The sequence below is a fragment of the Nomascus leucogenys genome, chromosome 14 (genome assembly GCF_006542625.1).
Source record: "Nomascus leucogenys isolate Asia chromosome 14, Asia_NLE_v1, whole genome shotgun sequence".
NCBI lineage: Eukaryota > Metazoa > Chordata > Mammalia > Primates > Hylobatidae > Nomascus > Nomascus leucogenys.
Window position 1 is genome coordinate 87,608,587 of NC_044394.1, and position 19,306 is coordinate 87,627,892.

Genomic DNA, 19,306 nt, shown 5'->3' on the forward strand with positions numbered 1-19,306 from the left:
AGGCAGCCCAGGACATGGGAGAGCTGGAGCATCCAGGACCCGCTCTCCCCAGTAGGACAGGGCTGGGCCCCAGGTGGGCCCAGGAGGACCCAGAGACCCCCCAGAGAGCAAGGCTCTGACACTATGCCCAGCAGGCTTGCCTCTCGCAGCGCAGCTGGCTTCAGTGGCCCCAGGCTCTCGAGCCAAGGCCCAGGAACCCTCCAGGAGGTCCCTCAATGCTCTGAAGATGCCCTGTGCCACCCTGCTGGGGTGCGAGGAGGTGGGGCTCAAGCTGGGACCCCCCTCTGCATAAGGACAGTGAGAGGCCAGGCCTGAGCCCAGAGAAATGACCCAGACATAACTCAAAGCTCATGACCCAGAAGCACTGTTGGCCATGACCCCAGAGCACCCCACACTCTGGCCCAAGACCACTGTGTCAGAGGCAGGTCTTACCCCTCCTGTTGCCATGACAACCCAACTCCTTTCTCCCCAAGGAATATACGGGGCAAGAAAATGAGACTTAGCTATTTCTCTTTTTGTTTTTCCTTTTTTGTTTTTCTTTTTGCTTTTTCCCCTCTTCCAAAAGACGGTACTGATTGGCTGTTTTTCATCTTTGATGTTGCAGGCTAGCCTCTGCCGAGGAGGGTACAGCCGCTTCACCCCCTACTAGCAAGAGACCCAGCCCCTAACAGCATTCACACTGACTGCCTATTACACACCAAACCCAACAGCCCAAAACCAGGCACAGCCACCAGAAGACAGTGCACCCCTCCCGGTCAGCGACACGCACGGCTGGCCCCCTGCGACTCTAAAATCCATAGATTTTTCTCTCCAGCCAGTTGGTCTCCCCACCCCACCTGTGCTGGTGTGTGTGTCTTTGACCCTGGTTTTTCCTGTATGTCTGAAACCGTGATTTCCTATTTTGACTTTGTTGATGTTGTACTACCCAAGCCATTGCAGGTACGGTATGCACACCGTGGGGTCCAGGCTGGGCCAGGAGACCAGGCAGCCCCCAACCTGGGAGTAGCGGTAGCGCCCTGTGAGGGCAAGAGCCACGTTTCCTGGCCTCCAGGGCTGCGCAGAACAACAGAAACGCCCAGCAGGGCCTCCCCCAAAGCCACCCGTCAGCCCCGTGCCACGGCCCTAGTGTCCAGCGCCCTGATGCAGGGAGGGAGGGGCTCCAGGCGCCCAGCGTGGGTCTCCCCGGCCTGCGGGTGCTCCCGTGGCCGTGGGCCTTCACCCAGCCAACCACAGGAGTAGCCACTGCCCCCCTTGCCCCATCAGCTGAAACTAATATTTTTAATTAAATTTTATTGACGATATTTCTTGCCGACGTAGTCACAAGCATGTCGCGTGGTGTGCAGACTGCTGTGGTCACACCAGTCTCCGTGACTCCTTAGCACTGCTGCAGCAAAAAGTGGAAATGTGGAAAGGCATGTCCTGGCCCCTCCTCAGGGCGCCCCTTCGCACTGCAGGGCTGAGGCCAGGCCAGCCTTGCAGGGGGGTTGTCCTGGAGGCATACCCTACTTTCCCTGTCCCCAAGCCCCGAAATGTCTTTATTGGGGTACATTCCAGGAGGGGTCCTCAGCAGGAGAGCCGATGAGAGGCAGAATGCACCCTTGCTCAGGCCCTCCCCTGAGCACAGGCCGGTCAGCCCCAGGTCAGCCCCCTCCCTGCTTTAGGGAGACTGCAGGCAGGGCCCTGTGGCCTGCGGGCCACTTCTTCCTCAGCCCTGGGACTGGCCAGCCCGGTGCATGGCACTTCTGGGGAGATGCTGGCTAGGACCTCAGTTGAGCACAGCCCCGGGCAGCTGCTGGCCTGCCTGGGAAAAGCCAGCCAAGACAGACAGGCATAGTCCTTTCCTGGGGCTGGCCTGGGACACACAGATCTGCACCTCCATGACAGGGAAAAGTAGCCTCAGGTTCTGAGTGTGCCACGGCTGGGCTCCTGGGGCTGGAAGGCCAGCTGGAGGGTGTGGGTTCCCCACCAGTGAGGGCTGAAGTCCTGCTGCCCACCAGGCCCTTGCCATGGGGGGCCTGGCTCCCCCACCTCCCATGGCCAGACCATCACCCTCTGCCATCTCATCCAGGCCGCCTCGAGGCCTGTGCTGGCCCAGCCTCTCCACTCGCCCTGTCCTGCTCAGCTGTCTCCTCCTCATGGCCCCAGGTGTCTCCTCCCATCCTGGGCTGCCTGGGCCCCATCCTGGCGTCCACCCACACTCAGCCCTGGAAGATGAGGGTCCTGGAAGCTGGGGGGCAGGTGTGGTGGCGCCAGGACTTTAGGCCAGGGGCCCCGTGCCACGCGGTCCTGTCGCCCTCACACCTGCCGCGCCTCCCCCTGAGAAGCTGCAAGTGCTGCCTTTCTGTTTCTGTTGTAGTGAAACCTTCCACCGTTTCCTTCTCGGACCATGAAGGGCAAAAACAAAAAAAAACAAAAAAAATCACAAAACAAAAAAAAACAAAAAAAGATGTTAAGATCCAAGCAACAAAAAAAAAAAACCAACCAAACCAAGAGGCATCCAACCAAGTCCAAGTCCCGCGTCCTGGCCACACGCCCGCACCGAGGGAGCACACCGGCAGGGGCGCCAAGGAGTGGCCCCGGGACAGGACGGCCCCACCGCGTCCTGGCTGGCAGCGCAGTGGGAACATGCCCCTCCGTCTCAGGCAGTGGGGGAGTTGGAGGGGAAGGGGCTTCCCTTGCGGGACCCGTGGGGGGCTCTGTTTTCCATCCAGTCTTCCTTTCCCAGCCCCCAACAACTCCCAAGGCAGCGTGGAGCCCAGCGGCGGCGGAGCAGGCCCAGGCCTGAGCACGGAGGCGCTGCTAGCAAGACTTGATCTTTGTGGCCAGCTGTGCCGGGGGGCCGGCGGGGCTGGGGGCGTGCGGGCAGCTTTCATCCCAGGGGCTCCATTGGGCCCGTCACCCTCGTGTCACGTCCCCTGCGTCCCACCTCCCTCATGCCCGGCAGTCCCGCCCGTACCCCAGCCTGGCGAGGAAGCTGTCCAACAGTAGCCCCCGGGGCCAGCTCCCAACAGAAAGGGCTGACGTGGCTTCAGGACTCAGGGGCGCTCCATGGGAGGAGGAAGCAAGCCCAGCCAGCCAGGAGCCACTCCTCACGCCTCCAAGTGTGGCCAGGTGGGCCCTGAGGCCAAAGACGTGCCCTTCCTGGCCATCTCTCCCTTTCTGGAGGAGGCCTGGGGCCTGTGTACACCAAGGCTGACCTCGTGCTGCCTGCTAGGACCAGCCCTCCCTTCCGCTCCCCTGTGAGCCCAGTCCACCGTGGGCGCCCAGGGCCAGGGATGGGCCAGCGCCCAGCTGCACCGCGAGATTGGGAGTCACAGTGACTATGGGCCTGGATGGGCACAGCCAGAGCAGGGGCCCATGGGAAGGGCCAGGGATGGAGAAGCCTGGGCCGGCCCCTTCCCTGCTCCCAAGGCAGGTGTCCAGGTGGTGGGAGCAGCGCCAAGGACAGCTGAGCTTACCCGGTGGGAGGAGCAGGAGCAGAGCAGGTGGCAGGGAGCAGCCCCTGGCGAGGCAAGGAGCACTGGAGTAGGGAAGCAGCAAAAAATACAGGCTCCCAACGTGGCTCCGCTGTCTCATGAAATGTCAAAAATTTAAAAATACACCTCACTTTCTATTCAGCATCAGCTACTGAAGCTATCGAAATGGAATTCTCCTTTTCTATTCCCGTTGTACATAGCCCCACGCCCTGCCTCCGGCTTTGTCCTCTGTACAGAGCCCCCTGTCCCCTCTGCTGTTCCGGACCCTTTTCTTGCAGCAGCTCAACCCCCCGACTCAGATCCCCAGGACTGCAGCCGAGCCCCGGGCTTCCTTTCTTACCATTCTGTATGCTTCCAAGGTGTGACCATTCAAACTAACAGTATTATTAAGATTATTAATAAAGATTTCTTTCTTCAAACCAGGACAACTCTGTATGCTCTGGCAGCTCCCGGGCATGGTGGGTGGAGGGCATAGCGGCCCAGGGTGCAGGATCGGGACCAGGATGGGATGCAGCCCTGCCTCGGCCTGGAGCCAGGTGGCAATGGTGTCAGAAGGCCCTTCTAGGCAAGAGACTTTCCAGTCCCAATCCTCAAGTCCAGGCTGGTCCCCTGCATCCCGCCCCAGGATGGGCTGGGTGGGTGGCAGCTCGTGGCAGCTCTGTGCTGCCTGGCCTGCCTCTCAGATTCAGGTTGAGGCCAGCCCTGGTCCCCTTTCCTGGTTACAGCATGTGCTGGACACAGCGTGACCTCAGAGCAGAATGCACCCCAGGAGGCAAAAGGGTTAGAACTGGTGACCACACAGCTGTGCTTGGTCGACCCAGTGCAAGAAAGAGCACGGAGATGGGAGGGTGGGGGAACATGGCACAGAGGCATAGGTGGCTGGTGCTCCAGCCAGTTCTGCACGCCTGGTGTAGCCTGAGTTGGGGCCCACAAGGAGCCATGTTGCTTCAAGGTAAACCCACTTCGCCAGCCCCAGTCACCCCTCCTGGAAGGTGGGTAGGAGCTACAGCACAGCTGCAAAAGGTCAGCTGAGGAGGGGATGGGAAGACGAGTGGCAGAACCTGAACCCAGAGCTCAGAAGCCTGAGGCTGGGGCCGGGGCTGGACAGGGAGCCAGCACCCAGGGCCGGGCTGGTGCTGCCCACGCCCCATCACACCAGGACTCAGCTGTACTTTTCACAATGTCAGATCATTTATTTCAGAGCAGTTACACCCAGCAGAGGGGCACAGGCTTAAACACCGGCATATTAATTTTCCCGCACGCAAGCCCTGCGTGGCGGTGGGGCTGGGGAGCCGGAGCGGTGCAATTCTGCCACACGCCACGCTCTACTAGGCCCCCTTACTCCTAATTGCCTGCTCACCAGACTGTGAGAAAATAATTGCCACTATAAATTTTCCCTCCTCTGCATAAAATATTCGGGGGAACCAGCACTTAAAAAATAGACTTCATGAAAGAAGGGCAGCAAGGCGTGGATGCTGCGTCCCCCAACAACCCCCACTGCAGAGGACACAGAGGCCAGGAGCCCCTTCCTTGTTCCCCCGGTTCCAAACGAGACAGAAAGGCTCAAAGAGCTCCCGAGAACGGTCACAGCTGAAAAAAAGTCGAGTGAGTGGCTCCAGGTGGCGGCAGCTTGTGTTCACCTGCCCTCCACCCAGGACAGTCCCTGGGGTGGCTCCAGGCTGCAGGGGATCAGCAGAGGGAACCTCCTGCCCCATATCCTTGACAAACACTTCTGGGACCACACAAGAGACATGGAAGAATGTTCCTAATTAGGCAAGAGCACAGAACCCCTAATCCCAGTCTCTGCTTGGTATGAGTACCCAGGCAGGCAAGGAAGACGGAGAAAGGTGGATTTCAGCCCCTGGAAGGAGCCTCGGCTCAGAGTGGCGCTGAGCACCCAGCCTTGCCCTCTTCTGGACATGGGAACGGGTGTGGCTGTGCTGCCACCTGGTGGCCTCTCCCCTCACCGCAGGGTGAAATGATGTGGATGCCAGCCCTTAGGTGTGGGCTCCAGCTGGGGTCACAGAGCATCCCAGCCCTCAGCATTGCCCGACATAGAGGGAACTCCTACCACTAGCCTTGTGTGACCTGGGGGTGAGAGACCCCCCCAAAAGCAAGGGACTTCAGGCCATTGACACTGTGGAAGGACCACAATAGACCCCACCTAGACCAGCCGCAGGATGACCCAAGGCCATGGGGTCCAGACACCACACCGGGAAGCCTCCCAGGCAGCCCAGGTGTAGCCGAGGCTGTGCAGCTGCAGAGGCCTGGGCAGAGGGGAGGCGGCGGTGAGAAGAAAGAGCAGGAAGGACAGAGGAAGGCGCCTGTGGTGAAGACCCTGCCTCCCTCACGCCCCCACGCACCTGTGCTGACTCCTGCTCAAGGAGTAAGCCTGGAGGTCTTCCCGGTGCTTGGATGAGGCTGAGAAGGGAGGACGTGAAGGAACACAGTAGCTGGAAAAGCCCCCACGGGTCCTGCAGCTCCTGCACTCAGGCTGGGGCTGGGCTGGCGTGGGGGGCAGGTGCTGCTTCCTGCCTGGACTGACTGCTACCCAAGCCTGAAGGGCGGCTTGTCCAGAGCCCACGGCCTCTCACTGGGCAGAGGCAGGGCCACAGCACAGACTGCCTCGGAGCCACTTCCCTGCAGGCCCACAGCCCGCAAAAGACGCAGCAGAGCCAGGGGCTGCCGAAAACGCTCCGGAGATGACCTCACACTCAGCAGCACAGTAAATTGCCAACGCCAGGAAACACGGAGCAGCTGGGGCTGGCCCACGTGGAGGCACGAAGCCGGCGCCGGCTGGCCCAGAATGCCCACTCCTGAGTGAAAAGGGCCTTTCACACTGGGAGGAGGGTCCTCCAGGGCATCCTCTCCCACCATCCTGCAGGCAGCCCCACCCCAGGAGCTGCTGTAGCTCATCCTCATTCTCAGAAACATCTCGGCACCTGCTCCAAAGCCTACGTGCCACAATCTAAGAGCCTTTCTAATAGTTTCATCTGCAGGAAAGAAAATCATTCTCAGCATCAGCATCTTGCAGCCTATTAGGAAATATCCTTTATGGAATTTTCTGTTCTCAACTTCCTTCCCTCCTTTCATTTTCACCTGGGAACAATGTACCGTGGGAAGGGACAAGGCAGAAACAGAAGGCCCGCCACTCGCCTCGCAGTGACCAACGCTGTGATCCCACTGCTTGGTTTCCTGTTTCCATCGCCCCCCACCAGAAAGCCACAGCACTCAGCCCGGCGTCTCCCGCCCCAGCCCCAGGACCAGGACCTCGCTGCCACTGCGGGCACTTAGCAGGTCCAGCACAGGCAAGGGGCAGACAGCCGGGAAGAGGCCTCAGCCCGAGGCCGGGAGACCACCCGGCCTTAGCATCCGCTCACGCAGGGGCTGAATAAAGCAGAACTGCCCTGCCCCATTCGGCCTGAGGTACCCGGAACCCTTCCTTGGGGATAGGCTCCACCAGAAACTCCATGCGACGATCCTGGCCAGGCCCGGCGGCTTCCACCAGCAGGTCCACTATCCGGTACTGGGTGGCAAAAGCCAACCCCAGGAACATGGGCATCTCTGGCCTCGGCAGCTCCCTGCCCGGAGAGTCATCATGCGTACCTCCCCAGCAGTGGATTCGGAAGCAACGGACTTGTGACAGGAGGAAGGACCAGTGCAGGGTGCAGCTGAGCTGGAGCAGAGCAGGGGGGCCCTCCCGCTCAGAGGCGGACGGCTGCCAGCGGACGTGAGAGATGGTGACGGCCTGCACCTGGGGCAGAGGGGCCAGCAGGCTGGCAGCATCCACCACCTGGCAGGAGAGAAGGCTCAGCACGGCCGGACACCCGGGGGCAGGGAGAGGGCTCCCCCACCCACACATTGCCCCTCCCTGACTCCTCCACCCCAGTTCCCCGCTGAACCCAAGAAGGGGGCGGCCTGGGGCACCCTCCACCCCCACTCCAGCTGGACAAACGGCCAGCCCAGCTGGAGCCCCTCTGGGAAGCATCACCTGGATCTCTCCAAGCCGACAGGTGAAGCTCTCCTCCTCCCGACTACCTGGTGGCCGTGAGAAGCAAACGAGCAGGTCTAGCAGCAGGCACCCACGCAGGCTCACCTCGTAGCAGCTACAGGGCAAAAGGGCTGGTCACTGGCCGGGCTCAGCCCAGCGGCTCCAGGGTGAACCGTCCAGAGGCCCCAGGCCACAGCAGAAGGGAGATGCGTCCCAGGGTCAATGGGGACCCCAGGCCGACAGCAGGGCTCCCAGCAGCTGTCCTGGGCTTCTGTCTCAGAGCTGCCCAAAACCTGGGGGCCGTCCCAGGGCCCCTCCATCCCTCCAGCTCTAGGGTTTCCCAACAGAGACTTGAGTGAGGGAGAGGGACGTGAGGAAGCAGAGGGACTTACTGCTGGACCCAGCCCCCACTCAGCTGCCGGCCGCAGCGGCCCACCCATCTGGCCAGCTTTGTGGGGGGCACCCGGAGGGGTCGGAGGCTGTGTCTTGAGCTTGTTTCTGCTGCAGAAGGAGACATGGGACTTGAAAAAGGAGAATCTCAAAGGAAAAGGCACTGAGAAGGACCACCAAGGGCACCCCAGGAGTCCAGAGAAGACTGCCCGGTTAGGCCAGATGCTCGCAGGTCCCGAGAAGCAACCAGGAAGGGCTCCAGAGGAGCTTGGTGAATGAAACGCGTGTCTGGGGTCAGCCACGCTCTCACTCATCCTGGCGTCCTCCAGCCTGCTGTCTCCCCCACCGCATTTACTCGCCCCTCTCCACGCCACGGCCAGCGGCAAGCCTGTGTGCAGCTCAGGTCTCCGGGAGGGGCCCATGTCCACCCTGCACAGGAGCCTCAGCTGCCCGACGAGGACACAGGGCAGAGGTTGTGGCCGAGAAGTGAATCCTCCCTGTCCAGGCCTTGACCACAAGCTGCCCTGACTCCAGCAAAGACAGGATTTACCCCGCACTGTCCACACCAGCTCCTCCCCACACCCCAGGAGCCTTTCCATACTTCTCTCCCCTGAGCTCTCCCCACTGGGCAGAGGCAGGCCTGGGCCCCATCACCTCACCGTTCAACACTGAGATGCCACCGATGTGGCAGCTGCCGGCATCCCCTGTGGTCAGCTCCAAAGCAACTGTGACGTCCGTGGGCCCCTCAAGCTTATACACCATGGACAGGTAAATCTTGGGTGGCACTGGGGCCTGCAGCGAAAATAACCTGGGGAGAAAGGTCCTGTAATGAGTGCCGTGGAGAGACCACTGAGAAATCGAAGCCAGCTCCAAATCGCGTCCACCAGCCCCTCCCTCCAGGAACAGGGGAGCTGGGTGCCAAGCGCTCCCACATCGTGGTCCTGTCCGTAGCCAGGGGACAAGTCCTCACCCAAGGCCAGATTCTTTTGTGGGCTCAAACATCTCAGTTCTGAAATACCATATGGGATTCCCTCATATGGGGCATCTAAAATATCCAAACTGACAGATGCAGAGTAAAGGGGTGGCTCTGGGGGGCTGGGGAGGATGGGGGGCTAATGTGCAATGGGGAGACTCCAGTCCTACAAGATGACACAGTTCTAGGGATCTGTCACATAGCAACGTACGCAGAGTTAACACTCCCGTACTGTTCACTTAAACGTGGTTAAGATGGTAAATTTCATGTTAATGCATTTTTTACCACAATTTTAAAAAACCAATCTAGGTCTGTCCTCTGTCCTTGTTCTGGCCTCCACTGCCCCATCTGTCCAGTTCCGTGGCCACCACGTGTGATGGGAGAAGCTGGTGGGCCCACCGTCCTCCGTCACTCACCCACCTCACAGCCACATTTCCAACCTCCGGTGGGATCACACCCCGGACAAGCAGGGAGCTGCCTCCGTGCCAGGCATCCTCCAGGCAGCAGTGCGTCCTCACCCAGCCCCGGCCATCCCCTCCCAGCCTGTGTTCTCCAAACAAGGGCTGGATCTCCTGGGCGCTCAGGTGGTACCAGGGCCCCACTGCCTCCTCCTGAAGAAAAGGGCAGAACAGGGGCACTCAGCAGAGGCCAACAGAGCAGGTGTGCCCGGAGCAGCAGGGAAGGGCAAGACCACCACCATGCCTGCTGGCAAGTCCTAGGCTCCTCCCACCTGTCCCAGCTGAGGTCAGAGGACAGACACGGAGGGAAGACACCCACCCACCTGGCCATAGCAGACCCTCCGTGCACCCATGCCCAGGCAGAAGGACGTGACGAAAGGCAAGGAGCAGATGCTATGTGTGGGCAGATAACGCTCCAGCCGGCCCCAGAACCTGCCAGAGACATGGGGGCAACAGCTCGGTCTGGAGGAAGGGAGGGAGCCTCTCAGTGTCCCTCAAACTTGCTGGTGGAAACTCAAGGCTCTCCTGCACCCTCCAAGACAGGACTTCCGGGAGGACTGCAGCCTCCCCTGCTACAGATATGCTGCAAACACAGGTCTGCAGGAAGCGGTCGCTGGGTTTGGTCCCTGCCTGGAAGCAGCCAGGGTGCTGGCTTCTTCCCCCGTCATCCTCCCTTAACCACCCCCACATAGGAAGGGTCACTAAAGAGCACAAACCTGTCCTATCAGAGACACCAGAAACCTCTCCCTCCCATCAGCCTGCACTAAGCACTCAGGACGGCAGGACTCACTTGTCCTGGTTCTGGAAGAAATCCTTCTTCTCCAGACACTCATACACCCAGCCGGGGGCAAACAAAGCCACGGAGAAGCCATGCTTTCGGATCAGCTCCAACGACTGAGGAGACAGAGGGAGACGCTGGGCACATCAGGACCACAGAGTCCAGACAGGCTCCTGGACACCAGTGACGTGGGGTTGGGGCTCTCAGGGCAGCTCAGAAACGGGAGGGGGAAGCTGTCCAACCCCTCCCTCCTAGCGGCACCTGGGGGCTGCTGGGCATCACCCCCGTCGTTCCACAAGCCGGCCAGAAGAGGGCGCAGGAGAGGCAGGCAGCGCTGCTGCAAGGGCAGGGGGGCAGGAGCTGGGCGCTAACTGGCTGTGGCCGCGCGGTCCCATCGTCCTCTGGCACACCTCTCATTCGATTATCAGAATCACGGGCAGTAAAGAGGCTCTTTAGTTATTGGATTAATTTACTCATTTAAAGCTCAATTAAGAGCTGAGAACATCCCTGGGGCTCTAGGAAGGGGCAGGACTGATAGGCCAGAGGCAGGCAGAGCCCTGCGCATCCCATGCCAGGGGCACCATCCTGGCCACCCTCCTTCCTCTGTGCTGGTGTGACCTGCCTTGCCAGAAAATGCTCCCTCGTCATGACACCTACCACTCCCCAAACCCTGAGCACCTCCCCCCATCCTCACCCCCGAGCCGCAGTGAGAGGCGCTGCAGGCCCCTCTGCGTCCGCGCAGGCTTCCCTTGGGGGGAAGGTCAAGGAATGCAGCTGGGACAGGAGGCCCAGGCCCGCCGAGGACGGGACAGCGGGGGAACGGCGCGCCTCTGTCTGGTAACACCCACACAAAAATACATTATCTGATTGTAGAAATAGCCGGGAAAGGGGTTTCAGTGGGGACACAGCTTGGCCGGGCACGACACCTGTTTCTCAGTGCCGCAGGATCCCCACTATGGGAAGAACAGCTGCTGTCATTCCTTTGAGGTGCAGACGGGAATGGAAGGTCCATAAGGAAATGAGGTCCCAGGGGAGGCACTGGGCCGCTGGCCCTTGGGTGAAAGCCACCACCCACCTTGTCTGTGTCGAATCGGCCTCCGACCACGTTCCCCCGAGCAAACACATCCACGCCCACGTACACATCAGCCCGGCGCTCCCCAGCCTGCCCCAGCATCCGCTCCAAGTGCTCCTCCCGCCAGTTATAGTTAGTGAAGAAGCCGTCGCAGGAATCAAAGAAGACCCTGAGAAGCAACAAGGACCGGCTGTGAGGCCCAGGCCCAGAAGGATGGGGCCACCCCCCACCAACCCCGCAATCTCAGCCTTTCCCCTCCTAGTACTCAGAGGGACGGGCCCACCCCAACCCACTCCATACAGCCTCAGCCTTTCCCCTCCTAGAGCCCAGAGGGACAGGGCCACCCCCTCCACCCACACAGTCTCAGCCTTACCCCTCCTAGAGCTCAGAGGGACAGGGCCACCCCTCCACCCACACAATCTCAGCCTTCCCACTCCTAGAGCTCAGAGGCACCTGCAACTCACAGGCTGGGAGCTGCCTCCAGGACCTAGGACACGGCCTGTTCCCCAGGGGCAGGGAGCAGCCCCAGATGGTGACCTGAAACCCTCACCCAGCATCCATGGTGTCTGCTGAGGCTCAGGATGTTAAGAGAACTCTGTGCCTTTTTGAGATGGAATCTCGCTCTGTCGCTCAGGCTGGAGTGCAGTGGCACGATCTTGGCTCACTGCAAGTTCCGCCTCCCAGGTTCACGCCATTCTCCTGCCTCAGCCTCCCGAGTAGCTGGGACTACAGGTGCCCGCCACCATGCCCAGCTAATTTTTTGTATTTTGAGTAGATGGGGTTTCACCGTGTTAGCCAGGATGGTCTCGATCTCCCGACCTCTTGATCTGCCCACCTCAGCCTCCCAAAGTGTTGGGATTACAGACATGAGCCACCGCACCCGGCCTACCTTCTCCCTCTTTTTATGCAATGCAGTCATATATGCACTGCCTCCATGAGGGAGACTGCGCCCACCCCTTGCGGCACCCACCCCTCGCAGTACCCACCCCCCCTCCCCGCGGGGCCTGCCCCCTCACAGCACCCGTCTGCAGGCTCACCTGTTGTGCTGGTTGAGTTCGTCTTGCCATTTGAGCTGCCCACTCTGCACCACACTGTCATACCAGAGCACCAGGCCCCCTGGGACCTGCCGGTGCAGCTGTGTGGTGAGGTACTGCAGGAAAGGAGGCGTGTTCCCCACAGCGGCCAGCTGAAAGAGAGGAACGAGGTGAGAGCCTCAGTGAGCCCCAGATCCGTCTATCATGAGAAGTACCCAGCGCTGGACAGACAGGGGGACACAGAGCAAACAGACCCACAGGTGAAGCTGCAGTTCTGAAAGGCCCTCCCCATCACAGCCCCGAAAGTGGAGTCCAGCCAAACAGACGACCGTCCTTTCTTATTGCGGCAGGAAGAACATGAACACAGAAGTCAGGAAAAGACAGAGTGCACCAAAAGGGGAGGATGCCCTGAGAAGGAAGCCACACACCCAGTCCAGAGCAGAGCGTGGAAAAGGAAAGGCGTGCTCACAGGCAGGGGCGAGAAATGTGAGGGCCGGCCAAGCACGCTTGCTGGAAACAGTCGGAGGAGATTCTGTCTCACTGTGAGTAACTAAGATTTCAGAGTTGGCACTGCCTGGGGGGCGAGAAGTGGCTCTTACTGCTGCAACCTGCAGCCCAGGTGTGGGGGCGAGGTGAGGCCAAGGAAGGAAAGAGGTGGAGGTGGGCGGCAACACAGCAAGGGGTGGGGAGGTGGGTGAGGGCCGGGCACTCACACTCAGAGAGTTCTCGATGTTGATCAGCCAGCCATCGAAACGAAAAAACTGAGCGATCTGGACCAGCCGGTCAGCCACTGCCTGGTACGAGCGCTCATCCCCAGCCAGGAAGGCTTCACAGAGCCTTCCCCCTTCATTCCACTCCGTGATGAAAGTCCCTGTGAGGACAGGAGAGAAACAAGGTCAGCCACAGGAATCACCTTCCCTCCACCCACGGTTTTCAAAGCGAGGTTCTCGAACCAGCAGCCTCAGTATCACCTGACCACTTGGTAGACATTCAAATCCCCATATATCCCGTGAATCAGACACTCTGCCAGTGCAGACCAGCAATCCTGGTGACGGAAGCGCACCAACGATCGGGATTGAGGCTAAAGCCTGAGAAGCACTGTTCCGACCCAGGAATCGGCGAACTGTGGCCCTCGGGCCGATGCCCGCTGCTACCTGTGTTTGTAAATGCAATTTTACTGGAACACGGCCCTGCCTATTTGCTCACCTGCCGTCACTCCAGTAATCACCACAGTGACCCAGTGGTCTGAAATTCTGAAAATACTATCTGGTCCTTTCCAGAAAAAGCCTGCAGATGCCTGTCCTGACCGACCGAGGCAGCCCCCAGCGAGGGGCTCTGGGCACTAAGAAGCAGGCAAAGCCCGTGCCTCCTAATCACGGGGTCCCCTGGCCGGTGAGCTGAGGAGTCTGGCTGACAGAGAGGTGAGTCCTTGGCTCTTACCCAGCACACAGACCCCATGCCTGTGTGCAGCATTGGTCCAGCCCACCGGGGGGATGGTGACGGTGTGGTGGCTGAAGTACACAAAGATGTCGATGCACTGCCAGTGGTAGAATGCATAGGGAGTCTGCGCCACCGAGCCCTGAATGAACCTGGGGAAAGAAACAGAACAGGGCTGGCCACAGCAGCTCATGCCTTTATTCCCAGCACTTTGGCAGGCCAAGGCAGGTGGATCACTTGAGCCCAGGAGTTTAAGACCAGCCTGGGCAACATGGCAAAACCCCATCTCTCCCCCGAAAAACTGGAAAAATTAGCCAAGTGTGGTGGTGCACACCTGTAGTCCCAGCTACTTGGGGGGCTGAAGTGGGAAAATCGCTTGAGCCCGGGAGGCCAAGGCTGGAGTGAGCCCAGATTGCACCACTGTTCTCCAGCCTGGGTGACAGAGTAAGACCCTGTCTCAAAATACAGAAAAAAAAGAAAGAGTCGGGTCCCAGGAAGCAGAACAAGGACACAGAGACCGCAGGGTGTCCCCAAAGGTTTCTCTTTAGTTCCATTCAGTCAAGACTCCCTGGAAGCCTGCTGTGTCCAGGCAAGGTGCAGGCAGGGAGAGAGGCAGGAACCAGCTGCCACTCCTGTAGCCACAGGCAGAGTGCTCTGACCGGGGCATCAGGCATTTGCCATTGCATCTAATGGACCGAGCAGTGCTACCCCCTGTGAGCCAATGAACCAAGGAGAGAAAGGAGGGGAAGCAGGAAGGCTCATGTCAAAGTCCCGTCTCCGGCTTCCCGCTCTACGTGGAGGGGTAGGCAGTCCCTCAGAACAGAGTCTCCCGGAACTGGAAGGTCGCGGTTGACAGCCCTTTGAGCTGCGCCCAAGGTTTCATCACCTGCTTCTGTCTCTATCTTGATGGTTGGCTCTGACTCAAGCCTTCCCATCAAGATTGTTTTATGGACATTTAAAAGCACCGCGTGGACTCCATGGCAACCTTGGATGGGACGTCTGCAGCTGGGGTGGGTGGGGCGTGTAACATCTCTGTGCATCAAAGCCAGAGCCCAGCGACCCAGAACAGGATCAGAGCTTAAGGGAAGAAGGTGACGAACACCAAACCAAGTGAGGGGGTGAGGCTGGGGACAGGCAGCTGAAGAGGACCCCCTGCCTGCCGTGCCCCCTGCAATCTACCAGCCTTCAAGTTGAGAAGGTTCAAGGACTCAAATGATTCTAGAGCTGAAAGGGACATAAGACACTGCCTAGTCCAATCTTCCTTTTTTTTTTTGAGACAGAGTCTCACTCTGTTGCCCAGGCTGGAGTGCAGTGGTGCTATCTTGGCTCACTGCAATCTCTGCCTCCCTGGTTCAAGCGATTCTCCTGCATTAGCCCCCTAAGTAACTGGGATTACAGGCACCTGACACCATGCCTGGCTAATTTTTCTATTTTTAGTAGGGGCAGAGTTTCGCCACGTTGGCCAGGCTGGTCTCAAACTCCTGAGGTCAGGTGACCCACCTGCCTTGACCTCCCAAAGTGCTGGGATTCCAGGTGTGAGCCACCGAGCCCAGCCCAATCTTCCCTTTTTACAGATGAAACACTGGGGCCTGCCTCCTTCTCGCAGTTAGTGCAGTCCCTCCAATGCCCGCCTCCTGACTCCCGCCCAGTGCTCTTTCTACACATGGCACTCTCTCCCGCCCCTCCAGCCCCCACCCCAGCAAAGGAGAACAATCAATGTAAGCAACATCAATGTAAGGCCAGGTCCTCACCTGTCGTCCAGGTACCCTCCCATCATGTCATGACACAACAAAGTCCGGGGCCTCTGGCTGCTCAGAGGGGGCTGGCGACACGCCAGGGGCTCCAGGGCCACATTAAAGCCATCTTCCAAGCGGGGCGTCCACGCCAAGAGCTCCTCCAGCGAAGACAAGTAAAAGCTGATAGGTTTGGTGGTGTCCTTGTCATAATATCTAACTGGTCCGAGGACAGAAACATTGAGCAATTAATGGAAATTATTATAGGATTAATTGAAACACTTTAACAATAACAGAGAAGGAACATGAGAGGGGGTGGGGGCTGACCTGCCCCAAAGCCCCAGGTGTGAAGGTGGAGAAGGTATTCGGAGCCTCTGTCTCCTCACCTGGCAGGGGGTCCGGGGAAAAACTGACCACCTCTCGAAAGACTGTCTCTTCTTCATCATCTTTGATGCTAAGCAAAGAGGGAGTTGTACACTTATAAATAAAAACATAAATAGGTAAGAACACTTAGAAGCAAATGGACCAGTTTCATCTAAACACAGAGATATTCTCTGCCTTATGTAGTTTAATATTAACTATAGAAACATTGTATAAAAGCAAGGAAGTGCCCTGTGATAGTCCTAAGGTTTTACCTGTATTAGCAACCAGGCTTGGCTTCCACATGGACACACGTGCCAATGATTACTCCTAAGAATAAACCTTACCCTAGGCCAGATGCAGTGGCTCACGCATGTAATCCCAACACTTTGGGAAGCCAAGGCAGGCGGATCACCTGAGGTCAGGAGTTCAAGACCAGCCTGGCCAACATGGCAAAACCCCATCTCTACAATACAAAAATTAGCTGGGCATGGTGGCACACGCCTGTAATCCCAGCACCTTGGGAGGCTGAGGCAGGGAGACTCACTTGAACCCGGGAGGTGAAGGTTGCAGTGAGCCGGGATTGCACCACTACATTCCAACTTGGGCAACAGAACGAGACTCCATCTCAAAAAAAAAAAAAAAAAAAAACAGAATAAACCTTACCCTCTAAAGCAGCCACCCAAATACCACACTCCAAAGACCAGACATAAATACTTCACAGGGTCCCCAGGATTTTCTATGGCCAAGGGGCAATATCCAAATACCCAAAGTACCAGAAAGTTTCAGGTCCTAAGAGGGCAGAGGCCAGGCTTCCTCTATAGGCCACACTTTTCTAAGTGCCTCCCGTGCTGTTCATGGATGTATGTTACAGGGAGAAAGAGTTCTTTCCTTCTTTCGGTACATTAACCTGGAAAGCTCCTAAATACATCTCAAACCATTTTCTTTTAAAAACTGATTGATTGATTGATTGATTGAGACAGAGTCTCTCTCTGTCGCCCAGGCTGGAGTGAGGTGGTGAGATCTTGGCTCACTGCAACCTCCACTTCCCTGGTTCAAGTGAGTCTCCTGCCCCAGCCTCCCAAGTAGCTGGGATTACAGGCGTCTGCCACTACGCCTGACTAATTTTTTACTTTTAGTAGAGACTGAGTTTCACCACGTTAGCCAGGCTGGTCTCAAACTCCCGAACTCAGGTGATCACACACCTCAGCCTCCCAAGTGCTGGGATTACAGGCATGAGCCACCATGCCTGGCCCAAAAAATTATTATTATTTTAAGAGCAGTAAGAAGACACTGCAGTGGCTATTTATGGGCCATGGCACCAACGTTGAGATTCTCTAAATCTACCAATGCCCAAGGCCACTTCTTTGTTCACTGAGCTGTCATCTGCCATCACTCCACTGCCATTCAGAGGCCTGTTGCAAAGAGTCCTCTGTAGCATCTGCCACCACCAAACACTGACCCAGGGCCTCCAGAATGACACTGGGAGACCCTGAGAACTGCAGGGGTGGGGGACAGATTCGAGCAGAGATGCCGCAGAAGTTGTTCCTCTCCACCTTCCTTTTCCGAAGCCCCCTCCCTTGTTGATGTCCTTATTATACTTCAGCCACCCCCTCCCAGGCCTTCTCAGAACAATCCCACACCAGGTCACCTTTGTCACCTGTCATTCCTCCACTAGGAGGGAAAGAGCCATCTCCGCATTCCTCCTGTCCAAAAATATCTTTCCCAGCAGCCAGCCTCCATCCCATCCTCATGAGGTCTGAAATGCTCAGCAGTCTCACTGCTTTGGGTTTAGAAACAAAGCTACGGCTGCTGTTTCCGGAAGCCATGTCTGTGCTCCTAACTTTTCCCCCTGCAACCTACCGAGGGGGGGTTTACTGGGCGGGCAGGTGCCCCCCAAAAGAAGGAAGCCCAGCCCAGAGGGGCATGTTCGTCTCTTTCTGTCTCTGTGCTTTGGCCCTTTCTGTTCCCCCGCAGGTGGATACCCTACTCCCTATTCTCCACCTACTGAAGGCTTCCTCCTCCCCAAAGCCTCAGTTCTAGTGTCACCCCTGCAGAAGGCCACCCTTTCCACCAGCGGGCATCCACGGAGCCATGCATGAGCACCGCCGCCGGGATCTTCCGCATAGACCAGCGACGCGGGAGGCAGGGGTCTGGCCGGGGCGCCGGGATTCCCGCCGGGCCCAGCGGCCACTCGGGTTTGCACCCGCATTTCTGAGATAGGCAGGGGTCGCGCAAGGGGGCCGGAGGCCGCTGCCCGGCAGTGGCGCGAGGACGGCGGGGCGGACCGGGGCCGACCGGGGCGGAGGTGCGCTGCCACCCGCTGTCCCTTACTGTGCACGGAGCGGACACAGGCGCCGGCCTCCCGCCCCTCGGGTGCCCGTGCCGGGGAACCTCGGGCCCCGGGGCCACAGACTCTCAGCCCCGCGGATCGGGGGTCACGCGGGCCCCGCAGCCCCACCTCCTTCCCGGCCGCCGCCGCCGCCGCGGCCGCAGCTCCTGCTCCTCCTGCGTCCCCGCCTCCGGGGCCGCCAGCCCCTGCAGCTGCCGCTTCCGCCGCCGCCGTGTAGCCGACCGGGTGACCGTCACCGCCGCGGCCTCCATGACACTGTCCGCGCCCGCCGAGAGCCAATCGCAGGCCCGAGCCCGCCCTCGCGCCGCGCTCGGCCAATGGGAAGTGCGCAGCGCTGACGCCGCGCTGGGACGGGACTCCGAACCGACTCCCGGCCAGCGGCCCCGCGGCGGGGACTTTGTTGCAGCGACAGGCCGGGGGCGGGGCCGAGGACGGGGCGGGGCTGTGGGGGGCGGGGCTTGGGCGAGTTCCGAGCCCAGGGTTCGTCGTCGTTCTTGTTGTTGCCCATCATTGGCTATGAGTCCAGGGTGCTAGAAGGCTCTAGAAGGCTTCGGAACGCCCCAATCTTAGAGTTCTCTCTTTAGCCTCACCAGCTTCCTTTTTCAAGCAAATTGAGGTTTATCCCAGAGAGATTAAGCAATCTCCCCAAGGGCACAAAGTCAGGAAATGGTGGAAATGAGACTTTAACTCATGCAGCTAACCCCTATGAAAAGATAATTTTCAGACCGGGCGCGGTGACTCACGTCTGTGATCCCAGCACTTTGGGGGGCCGAGGCGGGCAGATCACCTGAAGTCAGGAGTTCGAGACTACCCTGGCCAACATGGTGAACCCGCGTCTCTACTAAAAATACAAAAATTAGCCGGGCGTGGTGGTGCATGCCTGTAATCCCAGCCACCTGAGAGGCTGAGACTGGAGAATCGCTGGAACCCTGGAGGCAGAGGCTGCAATGAGCCTAGACAGTGCCATTGCACTCCAGCCTGGGCGAAAGAGGTAGACTCCGTCTCAAAAAAAAAAAAAAAAGATGAAAGGTTAGTAGGTTAGTATCGGGCCATGTGGAAGCTGGTGTCCTATGTAGGATGCATAGTTTCCCAGTGAAACACAGATTTCTTTCTACAGCCCCACACCTGTGCTCGACAGTGGTAGTTGCTCTGCCCCTAAGCGTGCAGGGCCTGGAGTGGCACCTCTGCAAGAGTGGCACTGCCCAGCGTCTTAGGCACAAAAGGAGTTCACAGGAAACATTATAGAACAGA

At 58.7% G+C, this 19,306-nt stretch overlaps 2 protein-coding genes across 16 annotated transcripts in view; one reads left to right on the top strand and one right to left on the bottom strand.

The window, feature by feature from the left end:
* RBFOX3 (RNA binding fox-1 homolog 3) overlaps positions 1–3,898 on the top strand; it is a 519,986-nt gene extending 516,088 nt beyond the window's left edge. For 9 of the 13 annotated variants that reach the window (XM_030828188.1, XM_030828192.1, XM_030828190.1 and 6 more), the window contains one exon: positions 605–1,301. In XM_030828188.1, the coding sequence (XP_030684048.1) occupies positions 605–649 (45 nt within the window). In that variant the 3' untranslated portion in view covers positions 650–1,301. Of the gene's footprint in view, positions 1–604; positions 1,302–2,356 lie in introns of those variants that run through there. The other 4 variants (XM_030828193.1, XM_030828195.1, XM_030828183.1 and 1 more) reach the window with 2 other exon arrangements.
* A 750-nt stretch (positions 3,899–4,648) lies between these two features.
* On the bottom strand, positions 4,649–18,335 carry ENGASE (endo-beta-N-acetylglucosaminidase). 3 transcript variants are annotated; one of them, XM_030827797.1, is made up of 14 exons: positions 18,164–18,335; positions 15,729–15,796; positions 15,361–15,562; positions 13,613–13,761; positions 12,886–13,043; positions 12,176–12,324; positions 11,142–11,307; positions 10,079–10,182; positions 9,612–9,720; positions 9,251–9,441; positions 8,517–8,665; positions 7,860–7,968; positions 7,468–7,582; positions 4,649–7,269 (listed from the first exon to the last, which is right to left on the bottom strand). In XM_030827797.1, exons 1-14 carry the CDS (start codon positions 18,304–18,306, stop codon positions 6,853–6,855), a joined length of 2,229 nt encoding a protein of 742 aa, XP_030683657.1. In that variant the 5' UTR covers positions 18,307–18,335; the 3' UTR covers positions 4,649–6,852. The 3 variants fall into 3 exon arrangements, with proteins under 3 accessions (XP_030683657.1, XP_030683656.1, XP_030683655.1); XM_030827796.1 differs by having other exon boundaries at positions 4,649–7,582; positions 7,860–7,965; XM_030827795.1 differs by having other exon boundaries at positions 4,649–7,582.
* Positions 18,336–19,306: the final 971 nt, after the last annotated feature.